We start from the raw sequence: 24,954 nt of genomic DNA, 5'->3' as shown, positions 1-24,954 counted from the left end.
GGAGCGGCGGAGACGAGAGGAGCAGGCGAGTCGCGCGCCAGCCGGGCCGCCGCGGCTGTTCCCATGGAGACAGGGGCGGGGCCGCCGCGGGGGCGGGACTAGGGGGCGGAGGCCGTGCGGGGAGCTGCGCTTGGGCCTGAGACCCCGCCCGGTCCACAGGGGGCTTGGGGCTGCGGCTGATGGGGCCCGCGAAGCCACCCCTGGGTCCAGGAGCTCCACGAGCACCCAGGGTCCCTCTCGGGGCGTGGGCAGCTTCCAGCCCCACCCAAAGGCGCCTCGGACACCCCTGGTCTTACCTTAGACTCCGCGTACAGAGTCCTTATGGCCCCCATGTCACTCATGGGTGTTTTAACCGACCTTCAGAACCTTGGGGCCCCAACCCAGCGAAGACCCCAGTCAGATTCCGAGTGTGTGTTAATTCTCCCTAGTTTATAACGTCACCCCGAAACCAGAGGCCCTGGCCAGGGACCCCTGTGGACTGCAGCTCCTTCACTGACCTTGACGGCCTCCAAAGGCTAGCTGGCCGCTGGGAGCCAAAGCTCTGTCCCAGCCCCCCTGTCCAGAGACACACACTTCAGACCACACAGGCTGCTCTTCTGCACTTTGGTGTTTTATTACTTCCAAATCTCAGGCTTATGTACAGGAAGTAAAAGCATTGATAAAAAAAAAAAAAAGGACCTAAAATGGCCTGGCTGGCATGGCCAGTGGCCACTTGGAGCAGCTGATGGAGCTTCACCACCTGGAGTCCCCGGCTGGAGGTCTCTTGGCACTGTGGCTAGTGTGGCCCTGGTGACCAGCAGCAGCCACTAGCAGCCGTGTGGCAAGGTGGACAGTGTCTCCCCCCAGGCATCCTCAGCAGCCTGGCTGCCCCCTCGTTGTCCAGCTGGTTTTGCAGCTGCCTTGGCAGAGCCCACAGTCTCGTCCATCCCCAAAGGTCTATAGCTGTGTGGTGCTCCACCATCCGATGATCCAGTCTCACGTGCACTCAGAGGATCTGCTCTGTGCTGGAGGCCGAGATGTCCAGGAGGCGCCAGGCGGCATAGGGGTTGAGCTCATCTTGGTCCCGGCAGAGTGCCCACACATAGAGCATGCGCAGCACCTTGTCCTGTGAAATCGGGCAGGGTGAGCAGCCAGGACCCAAGAGGAGGGGTTACTGAAGGAGGCCCGGGGGGCCAGGAAGGTTTCCTGGTCACAGGCTGGAGGGGCCTCTGACCTCCTCAGGCCACAGGCAGGGTCTTCGGTGAGAGAGGTTGTCCCTACTCCAACCCCCAGCTTTTCACTCACCGGGTCCCCCTCGACCACCTCGCCTTTGGGGTTCTTGATCACCATCACTAGCTGGGCCTGGAAGGTGATGATCAGCACTGGGCCCTGCTCCATCATCTTGCCCATTGCCAGCTGCAGGAGGGGAAGGGAAGAGGGCCTGTGAGCCTCTGACGGGTGCCAGCACCCCCCAGCATACCCCTAGAGGTGAAACCTCAGTGCCTTCCCCCTTGCGGGGCGGCCTGGGCACTTGGTCCTGCTGAGGGCACCTGTGCCCTTCCCCCTAAGCGCTGCATCTTACACAAGGGTAAACCTACTTCCAGAGGCTGGGGGGGCGGGGGTTGGGGAGCTCCTCCACAGACCCAGGTGCTCAGTTGTGAGAACTCAGTGGACTTCTTTCTCTGAACCTGGACTGGAGACTGATCTGTATAAAGATCATGGGGTGAAAGGGGCCAGCTGTGGCATGCCTATAGCTCTCCACAGGAAGACTGAAGGGGCTCAAGGCACAGCTACCTGTTTGGTGTCCACAGGTCATGACAAGGCCCTTGCCTTTTGTTTTTTTTTTTTTGAGTCCGGTCGTGGGGCCTGAACTCTGGGCCTGGGCGCTGTCCCTCAGCTCTTTAGCTCAAGGCTAGCACTCTACCACTTGAGCCACAGCGCCACTTCTGGCTTTTTTCTTTTTGCTTATGTGGTGCTGAGGAATTGAACCCAGGGCCTTACACATGCAAGGCAAGCGCTCTACCACTGAGCCACCTTCCCAGCCCGGCCCTTGCCTTTTGGATACAAGGATATCCCCACCCATGGCGTCCATAGCAGCCTGAGGTTTGCACGATGCTCACCTCCTGACCAAGACTGTGTGCTCCTGGGCCTAGGATGGAGCTATATCTGATAAAACCATTCAAAGTGTCTCTACAATGTGTTCAATAACCCCAACCCAGATGTGTCCAGAACATGTTCACTGTCCTAAAGTTAGGCAAGATTACCTAACACAAATTTAAGATAGCATTTCACTCTGTAGCCCAGGCTGGCTTCTACCTCCCCACCCTTCCCCAGCCTTTCCAGTGCTGGGATTACAGGTTGTACCACCATGCCCAGTTTATTACATAAAATTTTGAATCAAAACTCAACCCAAATGTGTTACATTTGTGTCAATATTAAGTTATATATATATATATCTCAAGTCAAATAATTATTAACCTGGGGATGGCCCAAATAACAACCACAGGGCTATATCAGCTCTGCAAGCAAGAAAATACTGCTGCTAAGCCAGGCGCTGGTGGCTCACCTCTATAATCCTAGCTACTCAGGAGGTTAGCTACTCAGGAAGCTAAAATCTGAGGATTGCAGCTTGAAGCCAGTATGGGCAGGAAATTCCATAGACTCATTTCCAATTAACCACCAGAAAACCAGAAGTGGTGTTGTGCTCTAAGTGGTAGAGCATTAGCCCTGAATGAAAAAAGCTCAGAAACAGTACCCAGGCTGAGTTAGCCCCACGATCAACCAAAAAAAAAAAAGAATAGAAGATGCTGCTGGAGGAGCACTGGGTAACCAGTGTGCTGGTCCCACCCCAGGGTTACCCAGAGGCACTCACGTCCACATTGTCGATGTCCAGGATGTGGGAGTGGAACTGGAGGCCCATGGCCTTGGCCTGTTGGATCGGGTGGGCCAGCTGGCTGTAGGTCTGCAATGAGAGGCCCAGGTCCCTGTAGATGGCCACTAAGGGCAGGTCTCTGCCCCAACCCTACTAGAGCCGAATCCCACATGGCCCAGCACCCAGTGTGTATACCAACTTGATGCCAGGAGCGGCTGTGCCAGGAGCACAGGTCCAAGTGGGAGGCAGGTGCTGCCCCCGCTGGCCAGCAGCGCAGGCTTGCCTCCCATTATGGAAAGAGCAAGACTCCCAAGTGAAAGCATTAATCAGCCAAGTGGGGAATTCTGAACAGGATCCAGAATACATGCCTGGGGGGAAGGGGTGGAGATCTTTCACACCCCGCTTCCACCTCATTTGGCTGATGCTTAACACTGGCTGGGATGAAGTGTTGTTTTTTTTTTTTTTCTAGGATTTGTCCTAAACCTGTGGGATGCTCGGGAGCAGTCACGCAGCCCAGCCCCGGGTGCAGCCAGTCCTGCTCCAGGATCGCAGAGATGCTCTCCACTGCCAATGGTGTTTGGGTGGGTCTCTTATTAAATTTAGACGCTTTTAAAAACTCCTCAGCAGCTGTGCTTCAGGGGTACCAGCCACTTTCTGACAAAGACATCAGCCCAGGCTTCATGGCAACAAAGTAAAAAAAACAAAAGAAAACAAAACAGCAAAGGAAAAAAAAAAAACACCCTCATAAACGCCTAAAGCCTGCTGGATTAGTCACCATGCAGGGGAGTATTTAAAAAAGAAAATCTGACAGAATCTTCTCCTCTGCTTTTTGCAAGTTGTTTGTTAGCTGGGTGCAGAATAGAATGAGCCAAAAAAGTCTCTGGATGGCTTCCTAGGAAGAGCGGGGAGGAGAGGAAGACAGCGCCTGAGAGGCCGGTGAGGGAGGCGGCAGGGTGAGTTGAGGTGGCCGGGACAGACAGGAGGCTGCCAGGAGCCGGGCAGGCGCAGACAGTGTGTGCTCCTGGGGACATCGGCAGGCCTCCCTTGCACCATGGATCTGGTGATGGCCCTGGACCCTGAGCCTTGACTCCGGGAAGCTGCTGGGCCCTGTCAGGACACACAGCTCCTCCCCAGGCGGGAAGTCTACCCACACTGTTTTGATCTGGGTTTCGGGATCTTGTGAGAACAGCTAATGGATCTGCTGGGCATGTCTCACTCCTGCCTTCAGTTTGCCCTTGTGACCCCCCTCAGGATGGGCCAGAGGATGGGATGGGAGGCTGGTAGGGAGAGGGGGAGACTAGCAAAGTGCCCACAATCACTATGCACAGGCAAGACTCAGGGCCAAGGCAACATCGTGCATTCACTGACCTTTTCCACCCTCTCTCTCCCTCAGCCTGTGCACCCTGCAGGTTGCCCTGGAACCCCATCTTACTCCATGGCTTGGATAGCCCTTCTGTGACTCTCTTTAACCAAAATCAGTTTAACATGAGGTATGAGGGGAAGGTCTGGGAAAACTGGCAGATTTGTGCCCACCAAACTGAAAAGGGGTCATTTCACTATTTTCAAGGTGCTGAGATTTGAACTCAGGGCTCTGTACTTGCTAATCAGGCCATCTACCACAGGAGCCACATCTTAGCCTTTCTTGTTTTAGTTTCTTTTCCAATAGGGTCTCACACTGTTGCCTGAGCTGAGCTGGACCACAGTGCTCCTATTTACACTTTCAACACAGCTGGCTGGCAGGCATGTGGCATGCTGGCAGGGGTTCTGATAGGCTGGAAGCAGGTGTGCCAGTACTGAGGAAGTGACAGGCTGGTCCAGGGCCTAGCCCATCAGAAACTAGGACCCCTCTTTCCACCAGAGACAGGCCTTGTCCTGCTGTCCTGGCTTGGGCAGTGCTGTGGACAGAACCAGCGCCCTATGCTTGCCAGACAAGCGCGCTGTGCTGAGCCGAGCCACACCCCCTAGCACTTCTGTATTTTGCTTTTTTTTTTCTGGTGAAAGAGATAGGAAAAAGCCAAGACTCACAGCTTCATAGCACCAGTCTTTGAGAATGTCAAGCTCTCCAGAAATCATTGCCTAAAAAGGGAAAGGGAAAAAATAAGCACAAGAAGGCGGGTGGGCTTCTGAGGCCGAACTCTCGAAAGCATTCTCCTTTCCTGAAGACCCCTGGACCCAAGTCTGCAGGTGAGGCTCTATTCAGGCAGCACCAGCGACCAGCCAGCCCTCCCCAGGATCCCTGTAGGTGTGTATATGGGGCTCTGGCCTGGATACAGACAGGAAAGGAGGAGAGACTTCAGGGGAGCCCCCTATGTGTCCCTGTGGGCCTGTGGAAAGAAGGTGGCTGTGTGTCCAGCCTTAGACTGCAATGAGGCTGGCAAGCCAAGCCCACCACTGGGACAGGACATCTCCTAAACAGGAGAGTTGGCTGGAAGGAAAGCAGGCTGCCAAGGCGGCTCCAGGGTGGGGGGACACAACCAGGGAACCTAGGTTGGATGAGGGAGGTGCTGGAGTGGGCAGGAAGAAGCCAGGAGCCGGTGGGGAGAACCATGGCCAGTGGTGTGAGGAACAACACACCAGGCGGAGCTGCCTGGGCTCTAGATGCTGCCTCTTTCTTCCCACCCCACCTCCTGCCAGCCCTGCTCCAGGTGACAAAGGCACTGGAGACGTTGGGGGATGAGACCACGTGGACATGGCAGGTATGGCAGCAGGAGGAAGCGGGGGTGGGGAGGGGACTACCCAGAATCATACCACATCCTGGGGGCTTCAGAGAGGCAGCGATGAGTGAGCAGCCTCAGGGTGGCAAGGCCATCACACCCCATGAGTAGAGCAGGACACTGCCACCATACAGTCCTCAGCAAGGACCAATGGCCCCTTCTGAGACCCCTCCTGTCCCGGTGGGGCATAATCAGGCCTCTAAAGCCTGGGAAAAGCAAGGGGCACAGCCCATGGGGCAGCTGAAGCCAAGTAGGAGCCCAGAGTTGTGTATCAGCTCAGAAAACAGCCCCAGCAGCCAAACTCTCTGAAGTAACTACAGGCTTGGACCCAGGGCGCAGCCTGGGGGAAATGTAGAAGGTGGTTCGGGTTGGGGTCCCACTGATCTCCTCACGAACCTCTAGAATGTTGGGGATGATGTCATTCTCACACTGGCGCAAAAACCGGTCTTTGTCAAAGGCAGGGTCCACTCGCAGAATCTCAGTGAGCACCTCTGACATTTCTGTCTTAGAGAACAGGCCCCCTGCAGGGAGCAGAGCCCTGTTAAGTCCAAGGCCTGGGGTCCCTTCCTGCTGCCAGCTGGGTGGACAGGAGGTCCTAGGGCTGTCACTCACCCAGTACGTCTGTGACCTTGTCTGTCAGGGCCCGTGATGCTCGGATGAGCACGTTATCACTCTCATCATATTTCATCTTCATTTCGAAAAAGCCTACAGGGGGTGGGGGGAAGGGGCAGGGACTAGAGGAGAGGTTCCTTCTGGAAGGATGCCCTCACTCCATGGCTTTCAAGTTCCCTGGATGCCAGCCAGGTCGAAGAGGTAATCTGGGACATTGTGTCCTCATCTCCATGGGGACTGCTATCTGGCCATCTACCTGGTGAGGATTCAGAGACCCTCAGCCAGGGCCTAGTGAGGCTGTGCATATTATGGAGAACCACCTCTACTGGCTGGCACTTCCACTACAAAGGAAACATAGACCTCTAGTGGTCCTCACACTACAAGGACAAGGGCATGCAGCTGGTTGCTTCCTGCTCAGCCCTTATGAAATTAATTCCATGCTCTGGGCAGGATGCACTTGCCATGGGGCCTCGGGCTGGCCATGGCTCCCAGTGCCCTGATCGTCCATGAGGGAGCTGTCCCTTAGCATCTCAGAGACAGAATCTACAGCCACACTCAGATGGTCGAGAGGGGTTGAGAGGCCCTGTTGGGGCCCTGGTTGCTGCCACCCTCTACCCGTGAGCTGAGGCAGAGCCACTCACGGTTGAACACCACGTTGTTGTCTTTGAAGTCCTTCCACTGCTGGTACCACTTGGAGTCCTTGTGCAGCACGACCCCCAGGGCCTCCCTGGGGAAGCAGCAGGCAGCTGCATGAGCTTGGCACCTCCCATCTCACCATGGAGACAGAGGAGGAGCAAGGAGCCACCCCAGCCAGGCCCAAGGGCTGTGACAACCCAGCCCTCCCCTCCTGCCTTCCCTTCTCCCTCCCCACTTTGCTTGTGACTCAAGGGAGCCAGAAGCCCCAGGCAAGGAAATGGACGCTGGCAGGGTGCTGAGGACGGTGGCACAGGGCTGTGAGGGACCTACTCATTGGGCTCGAACACTTTCTCCTCCTTGAACTTCTCTCCTGCAAACTCAGTCCTCTTCCTGAGGCGCTCTGGCCTGCGGTAGGGCCCTGTCTGTCCCAGCACAGTCTCATCGATCTCCTTCTTCACAGACTCTACCCCCTGCCAGGAAAGCAATTTGCAGAGTGGATGCCAACCCACGCTAGCTCTGCCCCTGCGTCCATGCCACCCGGACCAGGCTCGGCTCACCTGCGAGAGGGCTTTGAAGGCAGCACTTCTGCCCAGCTTCTCTCCACCTTTGGACATGGACTCTGCTGACTGCTTAGCTGTCTTGGCGGCCTCCTCCACACCCTCCTTAATCCTCCGGCCCAGGTCGCTCTTAGTCACTTCATCAAGACTCTACTAAGACAGACACAAGGGGTGCTCGCACAGATCCCCTTGGGGACACCACATTCAGTTTCTGGGGTGCTGCACTCCAGGGCTTGGATCATCAGACTCTGGGTCCAGTGGACTACCCTGTCAGGGCGGGGGGGGGCCTCAGGAAACGCCCAGTGACAGGGAGTCCAAGGGAGCAGCAATGAAGGGCGAGACTATGGAGAGGCGCCCAGCACTGGGCTTCAGGCCTGCCCACAGCCCTGCCCTTCTGGCAGGGCTGCTGCTCCCCCATCCCTGTCCTGCAAATGGCCACAGTGTGACCTCACAGCATGATGCACTTCAACTCCTGAGGCTTCCTGGGGAAGACCATGGCCATACCCACAGGCCTTGTTCCCCCACTCAGCTTGGGCTCCTCACTGCCTGTACCCTCGTCCCCTTGGGATAGAGACCCCAGGGGACTGCAAGCCAGATCTGCCATTACCTCCTTCACCGTCCCTGTTAGCTCTCCCAGCTTCTTCCGTATTGCCTCGCTGGTGCGCACTGTCTCAGACTCAATGGTTTTCTAGGGTAAAGAACATTGATTCTTCATTCCAATACAGCAGTAACAATCAGCACCAGCATTTTCTCAGCAGCCCATGCTCCTCACGGAGCTCCCACCCCATACCCAACCTCCCTGGGCCCAAGATCTGGGCTTTGAAATCAGCAGAAGGCCTGTCCCACAGCCATTCCCAGCGGCAGCCATTACTCCCCCTCCCCCCATGCTGGTCCTAACATCAATCAATCTGCTATGTTTATCTTAGGGGAGGTGTTTTCCTCCTGCTCCATCTTGAGTCCCTACCCTGCTCTGCTCCCAAACAGCCCCTTCCTGAATGACAGAAGGAGGCACTCATTCAGCAGGTGGAACCCACACCAGGAGTAGCACCAGTGAGTAGTTTGGGTGCTCAGAGGGAAAGGTCTTGCCCAGGGCCTGCTTGGGGTCAATGGACCAAAGTGCAGAGGGCTGGGGGCAGGTGTGCACTGAGGCTCACCCACTTGTTGGCAAACAGGAGACTGTACCTCCCTGCTGGCACTTGTGTGGAGTAGAGGCTTGGCAGCTGCTCAAGAAGAGACAGCAGTAGTAATTAATACTGACACTGGCCGCGTGACCCAGTTTCTATCACTGTAACCAGGAGTAGTGTGGCTCAAAGCCTGTGTGCTGTGGGTCACCTGCTGCAGCTGCTCCCCCTTGAAGGAATCAAAGATGATCGGGCATGTCTCACAGCTCCCACAGAAATGAGACCGCCAGTGTGTGGCCACACTTTTTTCTTTCTTTCATTGGCAATGCTGGGATGGAATCCAGTGTCTCTTGCATCCTAGGCACTACCACTGAGCTCCACCCCCAGCTCTGCCTACTTGGAGCAGCAGGGGGCCTGGGTGGCCCCTCCCATGCCCTGGCCTCTCCCCTCACTTGTGCAGTGACTCTACCCCCTCATCTGTGCACCGACCCCACCTATGTGGCTCCTCCTCCCATCTGTGCAGTGATCCCAGCTTCCTTGGCTCCTCCTCCGATCCACAGTGACCCCACTTCCTCACAGGCTCTGGGAGCAAGTGTGTGGTGGGAAGAGTGAGAAGAGGGACTCACGTATTTCCTTCTGGCCTCCTGCAGTGCATCAGACTCTTCCAGCTTCTTGGCCTCATCTCGGAACTTTTTTATACTTTCTTTCATCTCTTTGTTTTTAGCTAACTCTTGTTTGATGTTATCTAGTAAGCCGGACAAAAAACCTTTTCTGTTTCCAGAGGAATAGGATTTGGACTAGAAAGAATGTGAAAAAAAAGTGTTAAAGAAGAGACTAGAGGAACACATGTCTGGTGACTACCAAGGGATTGGGTGGGACGCTAGGGCTTCCTCCCTTCTGCAGATACAGGTTTCACAGTAAAGATATTTGAAGATCATGGTTCAAAGGCAGCTTGGGCAGAAAAATTCATGAGACTCTTTTCTCTAGTTAGCCACCAAAAAGCCTGAGGTGGAGCTGTGGCTCAAGTGGTAGAGTGCCAGCTTTAATTGAAAAACTAAGGGATCAAAAAGCTAAGCCCTGAGTTCAAGCCCCAGAACCAGCATGCATATGTGTGTGCACATACACACACACACACACACACACACACAAATACACAATACAATAACAACAATAACAATGAAGCCATGGCAGAAGTGGTAGAGCGCTTGTTCAGCATGAGCAAGGTCTTGGGTTCAATGCCCAGCATTATAGATAAAGCATACAGGAGGGGGCTGGGAAGGTGGCTCAGTGGTAGAGCGCTTGCCTTGAATGCCTGAGGCCCTGGGTTCGATTCCTCAGCACCACATGAGCAAAAAGAAAAAAGCCGGAAGTGGCACTGTGGCTCAAGTGGTAGAGCGCTAGCCTTGAGCTGAAGAGCTGAGGGACAGCGCCCAGGCCCAGAGTTCAGGCCCCACGATCGGAACCCCCCTCCAAAAAAAAAAAAAATAGCATACAGGAGGATGTGTGTCTTAGGCACACACTACTCCACTGTGTACAAGAAACATGAGTATCCAATAGAAGTCCTGGAATCAAGCCCCACAAATAATGAAGGTTGACTTACACCCAGACTACAGAATATTACTCAGCCATAAACAAGAAGTGCGCTCTTAAGCCATGCCACCTTCAAGGCACAAGACTAAAGATGCCAATGTAAAAAGGTGATGTGTCACATGAGTCCACTCTATGGAACTGTGTGACAAGCAAAATGATGGTGGCAGTGAGATCCATGACTGTCAAGGTGGGGGAGAAGGGAACAGAAAAGCATCAGAGCAGGGAAGCTTTTGAGCTGGAGATGTGCTAGTCCATGTAAGGGAATCCATGGGAGTGAGAGCACATACCAAACCTGAAGCTAGTGTAGACTTCAGGTACAGTCTATCAGTCCTGGCTCTTCTTCAGAATAGGAGAAGTGAACCAGGACCACCATGGCCCCAGATAGGAAAGAGGAATAGACACAGGAACTCTCTGCTCAATTTTCCTCCTAACCTAAAACTGTTCGATCATGCAAAGTCTATTAAAAGTAAAGCAAAACTGGGCACAGGTGGTTCTTGGCTGTAATTCTATTCCAGAGGCTAAAATCTGGAGGACTGAGGCTCAAGGCCAGATCATGCAGAAAAGCACATGATACTCCATCTAGAATCAGCCAGCAAAAAGCTAGGCTGGAGTTATGCCTCAAGTGCTAGAGTTACAGCTGAACAAGCAAGAGATCTTGAGTTCAAACCCCAGTACTAGGGGGGAAAAAAAGTAAAACAAGATACAACTTCTCCAAGAGGGAACGTAGAGGGCAAGTTATGAGCCAAATGCCAAATCTCATGGGCATCAATCATGTTCCTGGGAATCCAAGGCAAAGCTCAACAAAGAAGGGCCTCATCCCAGGACTAGACCCAGCACTGGGTGTTACTTACTGGGCTCTGGGAGCTGGGGTCGCTGCCTCTTGGCCCTTCTTGCAGAACTGCCATCACTCCCAGCTACCCAGCTAGCACCCTAAAGCCTGGGGTACACAGATTTCCCTTTCTTAGCCCACAGGGTGGTAAATGACAAAGAGCCTGGGGTTCAGAATTCTCTCCCTGGGAAAATGTCAACATACCCAAAGGCCAACCCAAGAGACCAGAGAGAGAGCCTGAAGCACACCCAATGTCCTGTACTGCTCAAGGATGTAGGCCTGGCAGGATCTCCTGGCAGGAGATACAGAGATGGGGGTTAATAGATACAGACGCACAGATGGATAGGAAGAATAGATGAGATAGGTTGAGATCTAGAGCACAGCAGAGTAATAATGGACCACAACAACTGCATGTTTCAATCCAGATAGTAGGGAGCACCTGACTGCTCCCAACATAAACAGTCAATGCAGCCAGGCACCAGTAACACAGGCCTGTAATCCTAGCTACTCAGGAGGCTGCAATCTAAGGATCATACTTCAAAACTAGTCTTGGCAGATATGTCTCGGAGACTCTTATCTCCAAATAATGAAGCAGTAGTATTGGACTGGAGGCATGGCTCAAGTGTAGTGCTTGCTAGCTGAGCAAACACAAGGTCCTGAGTTCAAATAGTACCAGGAAAAAAAAGGAAAGAAGGAAGAAAGGAAGGAAGAGAGAGAGAGAGAGAGAAAGAAAGAAAGAAAGAAAGAAAGAAAGAAAGAAAGAAAGAAAGAAAGAAAGAAAGAAAGAAAAATTCAGTGGGCTAGGAAGGTGGCTCAGTGGTAGAGTGCTTGCCTTGCATGCATGAGGCCCTGGGTTCAATTCCTCAGCACCACATAAGCAGAAAAAGCCAGAAGTGGTGCTGTGGCTCAAGTGGTAGAGAACTAGCCTTGAGCTGAAGAGCTGAGGGACAGCGCCCAGGCCCAGAGTTCAAGCCTCATGACTGAAGAAAAAAAAAGAAAGAAAAATCCAGGTACTGGTGGCTCACACTTATAATCCTACTCAGGAGGCTGAGATCTGAGGCATGAGGTTCAAAGCCAATTCAGACAATAAAGAGACTCTTATTTCCAAGTAATCACAGAAAAATTCAGAAGTGGCACTGTGGCTCAAGTGGTAGAGTGTTATCCTTGAGCAAAAAAGCTCAGAGTGCCCAGGCCCTGAGTTCAAACTCCAGGACCAGGGCCAAAGAAAAATATCATTTGAGGTAATGGAAATGCCAATGACATTTGATCTGAACTTTAAACATTGTGTATATATTAAATTGTACACTGTACCCCATAACCATGTACAATTATGTTTCAACTAAAAATAACACGTACATTAGCTGAGTATAGTTGTATACAACTATAATCCCAACACCTAGAAGGTTAAGGTAGAAGAAAAGTTCAAGCCAGCCTAGGCTACAAAAAACCCCCAATGGGCCAGGCACTGGTGGCTCACACCTGTAATCCTAGCTACTAAGGAAGCTGAGATCTGAGGATCATGGTCCAAAGCCAGTCTGGGCAGGAAAGTGTGTGAGATTGTTATCTCTAATAAATTACCAGAAAACCAGAAGTGGTGCTGTGGCTCAAGTGATAGAGCACTAGCCTTGAGCTGAAGAGCTGAGGGACAGCACCAGGCCCAGAGCTGAAGACCCATGATGGATGGACAAACACACAAACAAACAAAACAATGACTGGGGTGTAGTGTAGCGGCACAGTGCTTGCCTAACATGTACAAGGCACTGTACTGGTTCAATCCCCAGCCCAGAAACAACATAGGCTTTAGGATGAGTTTGAGCTGGACTTAAATCTCTATTTTGACTTGTGTGTAGCTGTGAGTAGAGGGCTGAAAAGACACATAGCTTAGGGAACAACCAAGAGTCACCTCACAGGAAGAGGCCATGTATGGCTGACATGTGACACGTGTTGGTGGCACCTTTCAGGAGGGCTGGCCACGCCTCATGCCAGTCCTACTGTCCTGCTCACATCCTACCCCTTCTCCAGTAGACGCCCAGGTCCTAAGACCATCAAGGAATCCACCACCTTCCACCAGCCCTCTCACACTCAGGCTGCAAACTATGGAGGGTGCAGGAGGCTGGACAACTAAGGGGAAGAACTCACAAGGTCTGTCCCACACTTAGGACCAACCCAGGACATAAAGGGAGGTAATTAGGTGCCTTCAAAGGAGCTGAAGTCAGGTGCCAGTGGCACACACCTGTAATCCTATCTAGTCAGGAGGCTGAGATCTGAGAATTGCAGTTCAAAGTCAGCCAGCCTGGGCAGAAAAGTCCCTGTGAGACTCCTATCTCCAATTAACCACTCAAAAACTGGAAGTGGTGGTGCTCAAGTGGTAGATACTAGCCTTGAGCACAAAGAGGCTCAGGGACAGTGCCCAGGCCCTGAGTTCAAGCCCCACAATCAGCAATTTTTAAAATTATTATATTTGTATTTTATTTTGTTGGTCATGGGGCCAGAATTCTGAGCCTGGGCACTGTCCCTTAGCTCTTCAGCTCAAGGTTAGCACGCTATCACTTGAGCCACAATGCCACTTTTGGCTTTTTCTGCTTATGTGGTGCTGAGGAATTGAACCCAGGGCCTCATGCATGCAAGGCAAGCGCTCTACCATTGAGCCACCTTCCCCGTCCTCGACAAAAATTTTTAAAAATTAAAAAATAAAAATGGAAGGAGCTGAGTGGAGAGGCTGGAAGAGCAAGAAGAGAGGCTGTGGGTGGCCCCAGAACCCACGTTTGGGGCTTCCCACCTCACTCAGCCAGACACCCTCAGAAATATGACTGAGCAGAACAGAGAACAACTGAATGACTCCCTCCCCAACACCCAAAGGGTTCTCTCAGAAAGGGAGCAGCCATACTTGTCAGGGGTCCATAGACAAAACCACAAGGAAGAAGCTCAGAACAAGCCTGCTGCTTGCAGCAATCAGAGCCCATCAGATGTGCTACCCTTTGAGCTAAGAGCGCCCCACTGCATCAAGCAGACCTGGACAGTGACCAGAGGCAGCTCAAGCCACTTCTGCAGTACCTCCCTGTTCCCCTGCCAACAAAGGTGGACTTTTCAAACACGTCCCCCTCCCCATGCTTGTTGTCTGGCATCCCAGGTCACTCACCAATGGCAGTGCTCCACCTGGCCGGCATATCTGGTAGGTTGAACCATGGGGCAGGCTGTGGCTGGAAAGAAATGGGACTCTGCTGCCCAGGCATCTCTAATTGGTGGGGAAAAGAGAAAGATCCATTGAAACAACGGTGACTGGGAAGGATGTGGACTGCTCAGAAAAAGGCAGGAGGCAACTGCTATGCATTTGATGATTTCAACTGCAGGTCTGTTGTGTGCCAGACAATCTGCAATCTTAGCAAAGTCCAAAAGCCAATGGAACGTGGTAAAAAGGGAATGTGTAGCAACTACACTTCCATGGTCTATTCTGAAACTAGGGGAATCAGATGGATCCCAGGAAATGCCAGCCTGCAGGAGAAGAAGGCTAAATGCATCTGCATGACATAATCCTTAGTTTAGAGAGGGCATACTAAATCTTCACGCTGGTGGCAAGCAGTCTTCTATCCCAAACTCCAAAGACCTGTGTGTGTGTGTGTGTATTTATGATTGTGTGCGTGCACATAGGTTTGCTAGTTCTGGGCTTGAACTTGAGGCCTGGGTGCTATCCCTGAGCTCTTTTCATTCAAGGATAGCATACTAGTACTTTGAGCCACAGCACCACTTTTGGTTTTCTTGTGGTTAACTGGAGATAAGAATCTCACAGACTGGGGCTGGGAAGGTGGCTCAGTGGTAGAGCGCTTGCCTTGCATGCATGAGGTCCTGGGTTCGATTCCTCAGCACCACATAAGCAAAAAACAAAAAGCCGGAAGTGGCGCAGCGGCTCAAGTGGTAGAGTGCTAGCCTTGAGCTGAAGGGCTCAGGGACAGCGCCCAGGCCCAGAGTTCAGACCCCCACAACCGGACCCAAAAAACAACAACAAAACAACAACAACAAAAACAACAAAGAATCTCACAGACTTTCCTGACTGTGCTGGCTTTGAACCTCAATCCTCTGGTCTCAGCCTCCTGTGTAGCTACCCCTTAGCTTTTTCACCCAAGGCTGGTGATCTACCACTTCAGCCATGGCTCCAGTTCTGGCTTTTTGCTGATTAATTGCAGATTAAAGCCTTACAGACTTTCCTACCCAGGCTGGTTTCAAATGGGATCCTCAGATTTCAGACTCATGAATTGCTAGGATTACAGGAATCAGTCACCAGTGTCCAGCTAGAGACCTAACTTTTAGAGGCAAACCATTAAAACTGTCCCAGTGACAACCCTGGAAAAAACTTACAATGGTCAAGGCAAGGGTTGGGCTTCAAGCAGAGAAATTTAGTGGAGTCCCTCTGGCAAAGATCCAGCTAGGACTGGCAACATGGCTGGAGTAGCGCAATGCTTGCCTGGCAAGCATTAGGCTCTAAGTTCAATTTCCAGTAACATGCAAAGACACAGGTAATCTCAATCAAAAGCCCTTTCTTCCTTTTTTCCTTCCTTCTCCTCCCTTTTTTTTTTTTTTTGCCAGTCCTGGAGCTTGAACTCAGGGCCTGGGCACTGTCCCTGAGCTTCTTTTGCCCAGGGCTAGCACTCTACCACTTGAGCCACAGACCCACTTCCAGCCTTTTCTGTGTATGTGGTACTGGGAAACCAAACCCAGGGCTCCACGTATGCTAGGCAAGCACTCTACCACTAATCCACATTCTCAGCCCTCCTTTTTTTTTATACTGGCACTGGGACTTCAACTCAGAGCCTTGTGCTCTTGCTTGGCTTTTGCTGTTCAGAAATGGTGCTTTAATCACTTAAGCCAGTGGTCCAATTCCTGCTTTGTGCTAGTTAAGTGGAGATAATCTCTCAGATTTGTCTGTCTGCTCAGGATGGCTCTGAACCTTGATCCTCAAATCTCAGTCTCTTGAGTAGCTAGGATTATATATGTAAGCTTGATCTTTTTATTTTGTTGTCATTGTTGGTCGTGGGCCTGAACTGTGGGCCTGGGCGCTGTCCCTCAGCTCTTCAGCTCAAGGCTAGCAGCCTACCACTTGAGCCACAGCTCCACTTCCTGGTTTTTCTGCTTATGTGGTGTTGAGAAATCGAACCCATGGTCTCATGCATATAAGGCAAGCACTCTACCACTGAGCCACTTTCCCAGCCCCTGTAAGGCTGATCTTGAAAGGCCCTTTCTTCCTTAGTAGATGGTGAACTTTAAATTGTATGTAAAGTCTTCTATATCTCTGCACCCTAGCACCCAGCATGGAAGCCTAGAATGTTGATGTAATAGAACCTCTCATTTTTCTGGGCATTTCCTCTCTCATGGTCATCACTTGGAAACTACAGCAATACCCTAAACTTATACACAGGCATCACTATCACCTATGGTTTTGGGAGAATAACTCTTGGAGAGTATAAACTACTTCTCTCTATGCTGACACCCACAGATCCCAGAAACACAGTCATTAGAAACATCTGAAAGAGTAGACAGCTGTCTAGCCTGAAAAACAAATCTTATCGCAGAATGAAATCTGAAGCTGGTTCTGTCTCAGTCTCCAGTCCAAATTATACAAACCCCTGTGAATTCAGCCCCTACCTGAACTCAAGACAAGGAACCCAAGGGAGGTAGGAAAAAAAATCAGTCCCGATTCAAAGCCAAATATCTCCCCCCCCCCCTCCATATGTAGTCTCAGTATACTGTCCATCTTCTTAACAGTTGGGCTCCACAATAAGATATGGGCTTTGGACCGATAGGGGACTGTGGGCAGAATTCCTTAATTTGAAGAGAGTCACCGGGAGTTGGCGGCTCAAGCCTGTAATCCTAGCTACTCAGGGGGCTCAGATCTGAAGATCTGTTTGAAGCCAGCCCGGGCTCGAAAGTCCGTGAGTCTCCTATCTCCAATTAGCCATCAAAAAGCTGGAAGTGGAGCTGTAAGCTCAGGTGGTAGAGCACTAGCCTAGAGTGAAAAAAACTAAGAGACAAAGACCCAGGCCGAGATCAAGGTCCAGGACCAGCACCAAAAAAAAAAAAAAAGAAAGAAAGAAGTAAGAGTCAAGCAGCAACAATATTCAGTATTCTTTTCTACGTGCGCATTCCAGGCTTTGCGTCCCCTCATCCTACTCGACCACGAGTCCATGCTGCTTAGCGAGTTCGAGAACAATCTTCCTCTCGTCCAGGCTGAACATGACCAAAGGCGATGCAGGAAATGCCCTCCACAGAGGACTGACATTTAAATGCGTGGATGTCACGGGGCTGGGACGGTGTGTTTTTTTTCCCCTCCATTCGGCTACTTTTCTGCACGAGGCACCGCCTCCCCAGCCACCACTCGCTCCTTCCTTTGCGTGGGGCCTCATGTGAAAGCGAAAGTAACCAAAAGTCCCTGCGAGTTCGGTGCACGGCTGCCTCGGGACCCGACCACCTGGCCTCGGCCTCGGGCCTCGCTTCGCGCTGCGGGTCCCGGCCTCAACTGACCCCATGGCCCTGCCCCTAAGTCTCCCGTGGGGCCCACGGGAAGGGCCACAGAGCCAAGGGACTAAGGAGAAGGGGACCCCGGAAGCTGCGCGCTCATAGCCCAGTCAACCCGACCCGCTCGCCCCGAACGTCCGCTCACCCGCGGACAGCGGCACCAGCCGGCCCGCAGCGCCGCCGCCGCCGCCGCCATGTTGGAGGAGCCCGTGTGACCTTCTTGCGTCGCGCGCCGATGGCGTCATCCGCCTCGCGGGCCTGGGAAAAGCCGGATCGGGGGCGGGGTTTAGGAGAGAGAATGGCCTCTGATTGGGCAAGACTCTCCAGGTAGCACGTGAACGAGCGTTGTAATAGGGGTGTAATAGGTCCAGGCTTTTGGCAGAATGAGACTTATGATTGGATGTGGTACTTTTGTGATATTTGTGGTTGGGTAAGATTACGAAGAGGCGGAGCCTGAGGGTGGGAATTCAGTAGCCCGAGTGATTCCGCGACGGAGACCGTTGTGTTCCCGTAACTCGAGGGGTGTGCAGGTGGTTTGACCCACTGCAAGCATGGATTCAGTTGGATTCTGACTGGACTAAACCAGTGCGGGATTGACTCTGCTCTACTGACCTTGGGGATTGTCAAGTTGATTTGCTCCAAGAAGCAAAACTGTCCAGCGCTTTGGGAAGAAGCTTATTTCTAGCCCAGTACGAGAGGGGAAAGCTGAGACCAGGCTAATTTGGGGCCAGTTCTCCATCAGTTTAGTGTGCGTGGAAACATCTGGCTCCTAAGAAGCCCACCTTCGTTGTTTTTCATGTTTTGTATTTGGGGGATGCTGCCATCTAGTGGTGGTACTTGGATGTACCCGGGCAATCTGGGGCTGGAAGAGGGAGGTGAACTGGTGCCATGGGTTACCCTTTGTCCTTTTGAAGCTGTGATCTGAGCTTGAAAATGAGGGAGGTTGCACTTCAGAGTACTGAAGACAAGCACAACAGCCCAGCCATGAGGACGATCAGCCCCAGCGATGCTAAGGCTTCAGTCAACAGATTGGCCTTGTGTTATCTAAGAGACTATTCTTCTCCACAGAGCCAAGGGATGTATCTGAATAGTGTGGATAGTGTGTAATCCCCTGACTTCTAGTCTGTTAAGATCTGTCCCTCAGGAACTCCACTTCCAGGGTAAAGAAAAAGACATTTGTGTGAGGTGTGTGTGTGTGTGTGTGTGTGTGTGTGTGTGTGTGTGTGTGCATATGCACCAGTCCTGAGGCTTGAACACAGGGCCTGGGCAGTCTCTGAGCTTTTTTGCTCAAAGTTAGTGCTCCTCCACTTGAGCCATAACTCCACTTCTGGCTTTGTAATGGTTAATTAAGTCTCATACACTTTACTATTCTAGTTGGCTTTGAACCTTGATCCTCAGATCTCAGCCTTGTGAGTGGCTAGGATTACAGGCATAAGCCACCAACATCTGGCGTGTGTGAGATGTCTTTTCTCCAGGAGCAGACAAGTTGAGTGGTTGGAGTACACAGGGTTGTAGCTGAGAGGAAATTTGGACTAGAAGCATAGCTTCTAAGTTATTAGGAAAAAGATACTCAGGGAGAGTAGGATTAATGGGCACCCAAGTGGGAGAAGCATCATCCTTGGAAAAGGATCAAGAAGACCTGGAAGAAGGCAGGTAGAATCAGCAGTATGGAATGCTGCAGGCTTTGGGAATGCAAAGATAGATTTGTAATCTACTGTCCTTTGCATTTTCAAGTTAGAAGTCCCTGGGGGAGAGCCAGATGCCAATGGTGGCTCAGATCAGCAATCCCAGCTACTCAAGAGGCCGACAGCCAGGCTCTGGTGGCTCATACCTGTAATTCTAGCTACTCAGGAGTCTGAGATCTAAGGATCGTGATTCAAAGCCACCCAGGACAGGAAAGTCTGTGAGAATCTTATCTCTAAGTAACCACCAGAAAACCAGTAGTGGAACTGTGGCTCAGGAACAGTGCCTAGGCCCCAAGTTCAAGCCCCATGACTGACACCACCACCACTCCCAACTCCCTTCCCCCGCCCCCCAAAAAAGAGGTAATCCAAAGAATCCTTCCCCCCCCCCCCCCAGTCCTAGGGCTTGAACTCAGGGCCTAGGTACTGTCCCTGAGCTTCTTTTGCTCAAGGGTAGCACTCTACCACTTAAGCCACAGCACCACTTCTGGCTTTTTCTCTTTATGTGGTACTGAGGAATTGAACCCAGGACTTCATGTATGACAGACAAGCACTCAATCACTAAGCCCATTCCCAGCCTCCCCCACTCCATTTATTTTATTGATTGATTGATTTTTTTTTTTTTTTTTTTTTTTTTGGTCATGAGGCCTGAACTCTGGGCCTGGGCGCTGTCCCTCAGCCCTTCAGCTGTCGACTAGCGCTCTACCACTTGAGCCTCAGTCCCACTTCTGGCTTTTTCTGCTTATGTGGTGCTGAAGAATTGAACCCAGGGCTTCATGCATGCAAGGCAAGCACTCTACCACTGAGCCACCTTCCTAGCCCTGATTGATTGATTTTTGTGCCACTCTTGTGGCTTAAACTCAGGACCTGGGTACTGTCTCTGAGTTTTTTTTTTTTTGCTCAAGGCTAGTGCTCTACCACTTGAGCCAAAGCTCCATTTCTGGCTTTATTAGTGATCAGAGATAAGACTCGCACAGACTTTTGAACCTGGGCTGGCTTCAAACCTCAATCCTCAGATCTCAGCCGCCTGAGTAACTAGGATTACAGATGTAAGCCACTGGTACCCAGCTCAGTGGATCCTATTTTGAGGCCAGCCTGGATAAAAAAAAGTCTGTGAGATTCCACCTCCAACCAGCAAAAGCAGGGCTGGAAGGATGGCTGAAGTGGTAGAGCACTTGTCAAGTGTATAAGCTAAGCAAGCACAAGGCCTTGAGTTCAAACCACTAGTATGAGCAAAAAAGAAAGAAAGAAAGAGAGAAAGAAAGAAAGAAAGCTCTCTGTGGAGATGAGCCATCAGTGTTTGGACAGTGATGGGGGAAAACCAAATTTCAGTGGTATGAAATTGTATTTACACAGGTGAGCTGGAAGTCGCTTGTTCTGAATCTTCAGAGCCAAGTGGCAAATTTTCAAGAATTTTTGCAGCTAGTTGTTGAACATAGCCAGTATTTCACAGTGAATTATATAACTGTAGGTACCACTAAGCCACATTCCCAGCCCTCAAATGAATTATATTAAAAGGAAATACAAATATAAATTGTATAAGTGTAGGATCAAATGGATTCTATTAAAAGGAAATAGATACTCCAAATACCCCACCTCTTAATTATTTTGCTATGTTACTGTTATTTGTGTCCTTCATGTTATTTATGTATAATCATGTGCCACATAAGGCCTTTTTGTTGTTGTTGGTCATGGGGCTTGAACTCTCAGCTTGGGTGCTGTCCTTGAGCTCTTTAGCTCAAGGCAAGGACTCTACCACTTGAGCCAAAACACTACTTCTGGTTTTCTGGTGGTTAACTGGAGATAAGAGGCTCATAGACTTTCGTTCCAGGGCTGGCTTTGAACCGCTATCCTCGGATCTCAGCCTCCTGAGTAGCTAGAATTACAGGCAGGAGCCACCAGCACTGGCTCACATAAGGCCTTTTGTGTCATCAACAAACACATGTAAGACAGGTCAGACAGGCGACAGTGGCTCATACTTGTAATCCTGGTTACTCAGGAGGCTGCGACCCAGAGGATCATAGTTTGAAGCCAGCCTAGGCAGAAAAGTTCATGAGATTCTTTGTTGTTTTTTTTTTTTGGGGGGGGGGGTGAGGAATGGGGGCTGGTCCTTGAACTCTGTGCCTGGGCACTGTCCTTGAGCTTTTCTTTGCTCAAGGAAAAGTGCACTACCACTTGAGCCACAGCAACACTTCTGGCTTTTTTGGGTAGTTTATTGGAGATAAGAGTCACAGAGTTTCCTGCCTGGGCTGGTTTTGAACCTTGATCCTCAGATCTCAGCTTCCTGAGTAGCTAGGATTACAGGAGTGAGTCACCAGTGCCCAGCCATGAGATTCTTATCTCTAATAAACCAAATGGACTAAAGGCTCAAGTGGTAGAGTGATGGTGAATGAAAAAGCTGTGAGAGAGCTCGAGGCCTGGAGTTCAAGCTCCAGTACCAACACACACACACAGACACACACACAGACACACACACACACACAGACACACACACACACAGACACACACACACACCCTCTGCTGACAGAACAACGGATTCATGTCTGTACTCTGAAGATGACTGGAAAGATACTGAAGCTGTCTTCTTGAGGCATCCATGTCATAAATCTCTTTTCTCTGCCCTTCACCATGTCTCTTGGTGGTGTATTTGGATGAGTTGCCCCACCTCACATGATATATGGGGCTGGGGCCTAAAATTTCTGGTTTCAGTTTCATACAAGAAAGGCAAAATTGAGCTAGGAATGTGCCTAGTGGTAGAATGCTTGTCTAGCATGCATGAAGCCCAGGGTTCAATTCCTCAGTACCACATACACAGAAACAGCTGGAAGTGGTACTATGGCTCAAGTGGTAGAGTACTAACCTTGAGCAAAAGAAGCTCAGGGACAGTGCCCAGGCCCTGAGTTCAGTCCCTGGGACTGGCAAAAAAAAAAAAAAAGGCAAGATTAGTGGCTGACACCTGTAATCCTAGATTTGAGGGTCAAGGTTCAAAGCCAGCCTGGGCAGGGAAGTCTATGAGACATCTCCAATTAACCACCAGAAAACTAGAAGTGGCACTGTGGCTCAAAGTAATAGACTAGAATACTTCAAGGAGAGTGCCTAGGTCCGAAGTTCAAGCTCCACAATCGACCAAAAAAAAAAAAAAAAAAGGCAGGTATTTTTTGTTGTTTTGTTTTGTTATTGAGGCAGGGTTCAGGCTGGCTTTAAACTTGTGATCTTCCAGCCTCAGCTTCTTGTGTGTGGTGCTTACAGATATTCACCAATACACCTGGCTACAAAAGGCAACGTTTAGGGTTGGGATGGTGTCTGGTGGGGTGCTGATGACACTGATAGGGAGTATATAGTACAGCAAAACCATTTGCCTTATGGCCAGGGTGTAAAACACAGGAGGAAAAGGGGTTTTTTTTAGGGGGGAGGGTCCCACAATCACCTTTGGGGATATAACCCAATAACCTAAATATCTTCCCCATCCCCCAATGCCTCAACTCTTAAAAGATTTCATCACACCCCCACTGGGGATCAAGGCTTCATCAGGAGGATTTGCAACATTCAAACATTAACAGGGCTTTCATGGGACCCTGAGTTCATTTTTTGTTTTGTTTTGTTTTGTCTGTTCTGGGACTTGAACTCAAGGCCTGTGCACTGTCCCTGAGTTTTTTCACTCAAAGCTGGTGCTCTACCACTTTGAGCCACAGCCCCACTTCTAGCTTTCTGATAATTAATTAGAGATGAGTCTCCTGGGCTTTCTTGTCCAGGCTGGCCTCAAGCCATGATCTCAGATCTCAGTCTCCTGAGTAGCTAGGATTACAGGTGTGAGCCACCAGCACCCGGCTTTTTTTTTTTTTTTTTTTAATACAGCACCTTCTCAGGCTTCTGCCCATAAGCCTGTGCCATCCATTTGTCCTGTCTTGGGCTTCTTTTCTGTTTTTGATGACATTCTCTTCCGTTTCCAGTTCAGCTCCTCGGCAGTTTCAGGCAACACTTACTTGCAGAGTGTGAGTTTGGATTGGCCCTGGAAAGAAGCTTGATCCTTTTGTAAAACTTGGCTTCTCCAGACTGGGAAATTAAAGCAATAGTCTCCTACCAGGTGACTGACATGAGGCTCACACTATCCCAGCACCAGGCCAGGCAGGGGAAGGTCTCGCTGCTCCATGGGGGTGGGGCCTTGGTCCAAGGATGGGCAGGATTGGCCAGGGCTGGCTGCACAGTCCTCTGTTGGGAGTGCCTGCTCTCCATACTGTGTAGCAGCTGGCTGAACAGTAGGCTCAGGAAGATGGAGCCAGGATGGGATTGGCTCTATTCATTGTTTATGTGAGCCAGGCACTCATGTTCAAGCTTGTGTCAGCTCCAGCATTGGTTCCCCACCCCCCTTTTGTTGTTGTTGTTGGTGGTGGTGGTCGTGGAGCTTGAACTCTGGGCTTGGGCACTGTCCTTGCGCTCTTCAGCTCAAGGCAAGCGCTTGAGCCAGCACTACTTCCGGTTTTCTAGTGGTTTATTGGAGATAAGAGTCTCACAGAAGTTTGTGCCGGCTGACTTTGAACCGCAATCCTCAGATCTCAGCCTCCTGAGATCTAGGATTACAGGTGTCAGCCACCAACGACTGGCTTGCATTGGTCCTCCTTTATCCCTGGTGTCCACTGGCAAATCTGGGGCTCCCACCTTCCTCAACCCATGAACTTTCATATCCCACTATGCCCCCAAAGCCGGTGTTCCTTTGTTTCGGAGCATCAGCTCCTAAGATTTTTGTGGTTATGGAGACAAGGTCTTGCTATCTAGTCTAGGCTGGCACTGAACAGCTTCCCAATGTGCTGGGATTACAGGTGTGTACTACCCACACCTGCCTGAACTTTTTGTTCAAGACTTATTTTTGTAGTATTGTAGTTTGAACTCAGGGTCTCACACTTACTAGATTAGCCCTCTGCCACAAAGTCACGCCTCCAGGCCTAGTTTTTACTGGTTATTTTTAGGATAGTCTTGTTTTCCTCCCGGGTGGCTATCCACCTACTTTTAGGTTTCCTGTCCTTGTTGGGATATCATACACATCCTACCTCCTCCAACTTCCCTCCTTGGAGGCAGTCTCCAGAGACCAGCTCTGGCCTGGCACCACATATCTTCCATTCCCAGCTTTCCAAACAGCTAGGATTACAGGTATGTGCCTCCAGTGCCTAGCTTCAAGGCTGGTTTTTTATATCACTCTATGAACACAGGGTCCATGGATTTAGGGTTAGCACTCACCCCCCCACCCCTCCCCCCTTACCCAGGACTGAGTGGCACCTGTCAATTTTTTTTTTTGAACCGCACTCCACTTCCAGCTTTTTTTTTTGTAGTTTATTGAAGTTTCATGGCCTTTCTTGCCTGAGTTGGTATTGAACTTGGATCCTCAAATCTTTGCCTCTTGAACAGCTAGGGTTACGGGCATGAGCCGCCACCACCTTGGTATGTATATCTTTTGTATGTACGCCAGTCCTGGGGCTTGAACTCAGGACCTGGATACTGTCCCTGAGCATTTTGGCTCAAGGCTAGCTATACCACATGAACAACAGCTCCATTTCTGGCTTTTCTGATGGTTCATTGTAGAGAAGAGTCTCAGGGACTTTCCTGCCTAGGCTGACTTCAAACCTTGGTCCTCAGATCTCAGCCTCCTGAGTAGCTAGGATTACAAGCACAAGCCACTGTTGATCAGCTCTGATGTGAATGTCTTGACTGTCATATCTAGATTGTTACCCTATCATGCCATCCATATTTGGCAAGAAGCCATTGAGCTGTCTTCTTGGACATAGAAAGAACTTTTGTGTGTGTGTGTGTGAGCAAAGGAGAAAAGTTACAATCACCTGTAGGTAAAAGCAACCATCATTGCT

The 24,954-nt window shown here is 50.8% G+C and overlaps 1 protein-coding gene across 1 annotated transcript; it reads right to left on the bottom strand.

The window, feature by feature from the left end:
* Nucleotides 1-592: 592 nt before the first annotated feature.
* Timm44 (translocase of inner mitochondrial membrane 44) lies at nucleotides 593-17,640 on the bottom strand. Its single transcript, XM_042693681.1, has 13 exons — nucleotides 17,563-17,640; nucleotides 14,050-14,145; nucleotides 9,118-9,288; nucleotides 7,978-8,058; nucleotides 7,371-7,520; nucleotides 7,144-7,283; nucleotides 6,819-6,904; nucleotides 6,178-6,270; nucleotides 5,962-6,086; nucleotides 4,877-4,927; nucleotides 2,852-2,941; nucleotides 1,285-1,395; nucleotides 593-1,105 (listed from the first exon to the last, which is right to left on the bottom strand). The coding sequence occupies exons 1-13, from the start codon at nucleotides 17,611-17,613 to the stop codon at nucleotides 986-988; spliced, it is 1,365 nt and encodes a 454-aa protein (XP_042549615.1). The 5' UTR covers nucleotides 17,614-17,640; the 3' UTR covers nucleotides 593-985.
* Between the last annotated feature and the right edge of the window lie 7,314 nt (nucleotides 17,641-24,954).

The sequence above is a fragment of the Dipodomys spectabilis genome, unplaced genomic scaffold, assembly GCF_019054845.1.
Source record: "Dipodomys spectabilis isolate Male_0828 unplaced genomic scaffold, ASM1905484v1 ptg000173l, whole genome shotgun sequence".
NCBI classification, from domain to species: domain Eukaryota; kingdom Metazoa; phylum Chordata; class Mammalia; order Rodentia; family Heteromyidae; genus Dipodomys; species Dipodomys spectabilis.
Note: the sequence above shows the minus strand (reverse complement) of the source record. Positions and strands in the feature narration are given on the sequence as shown.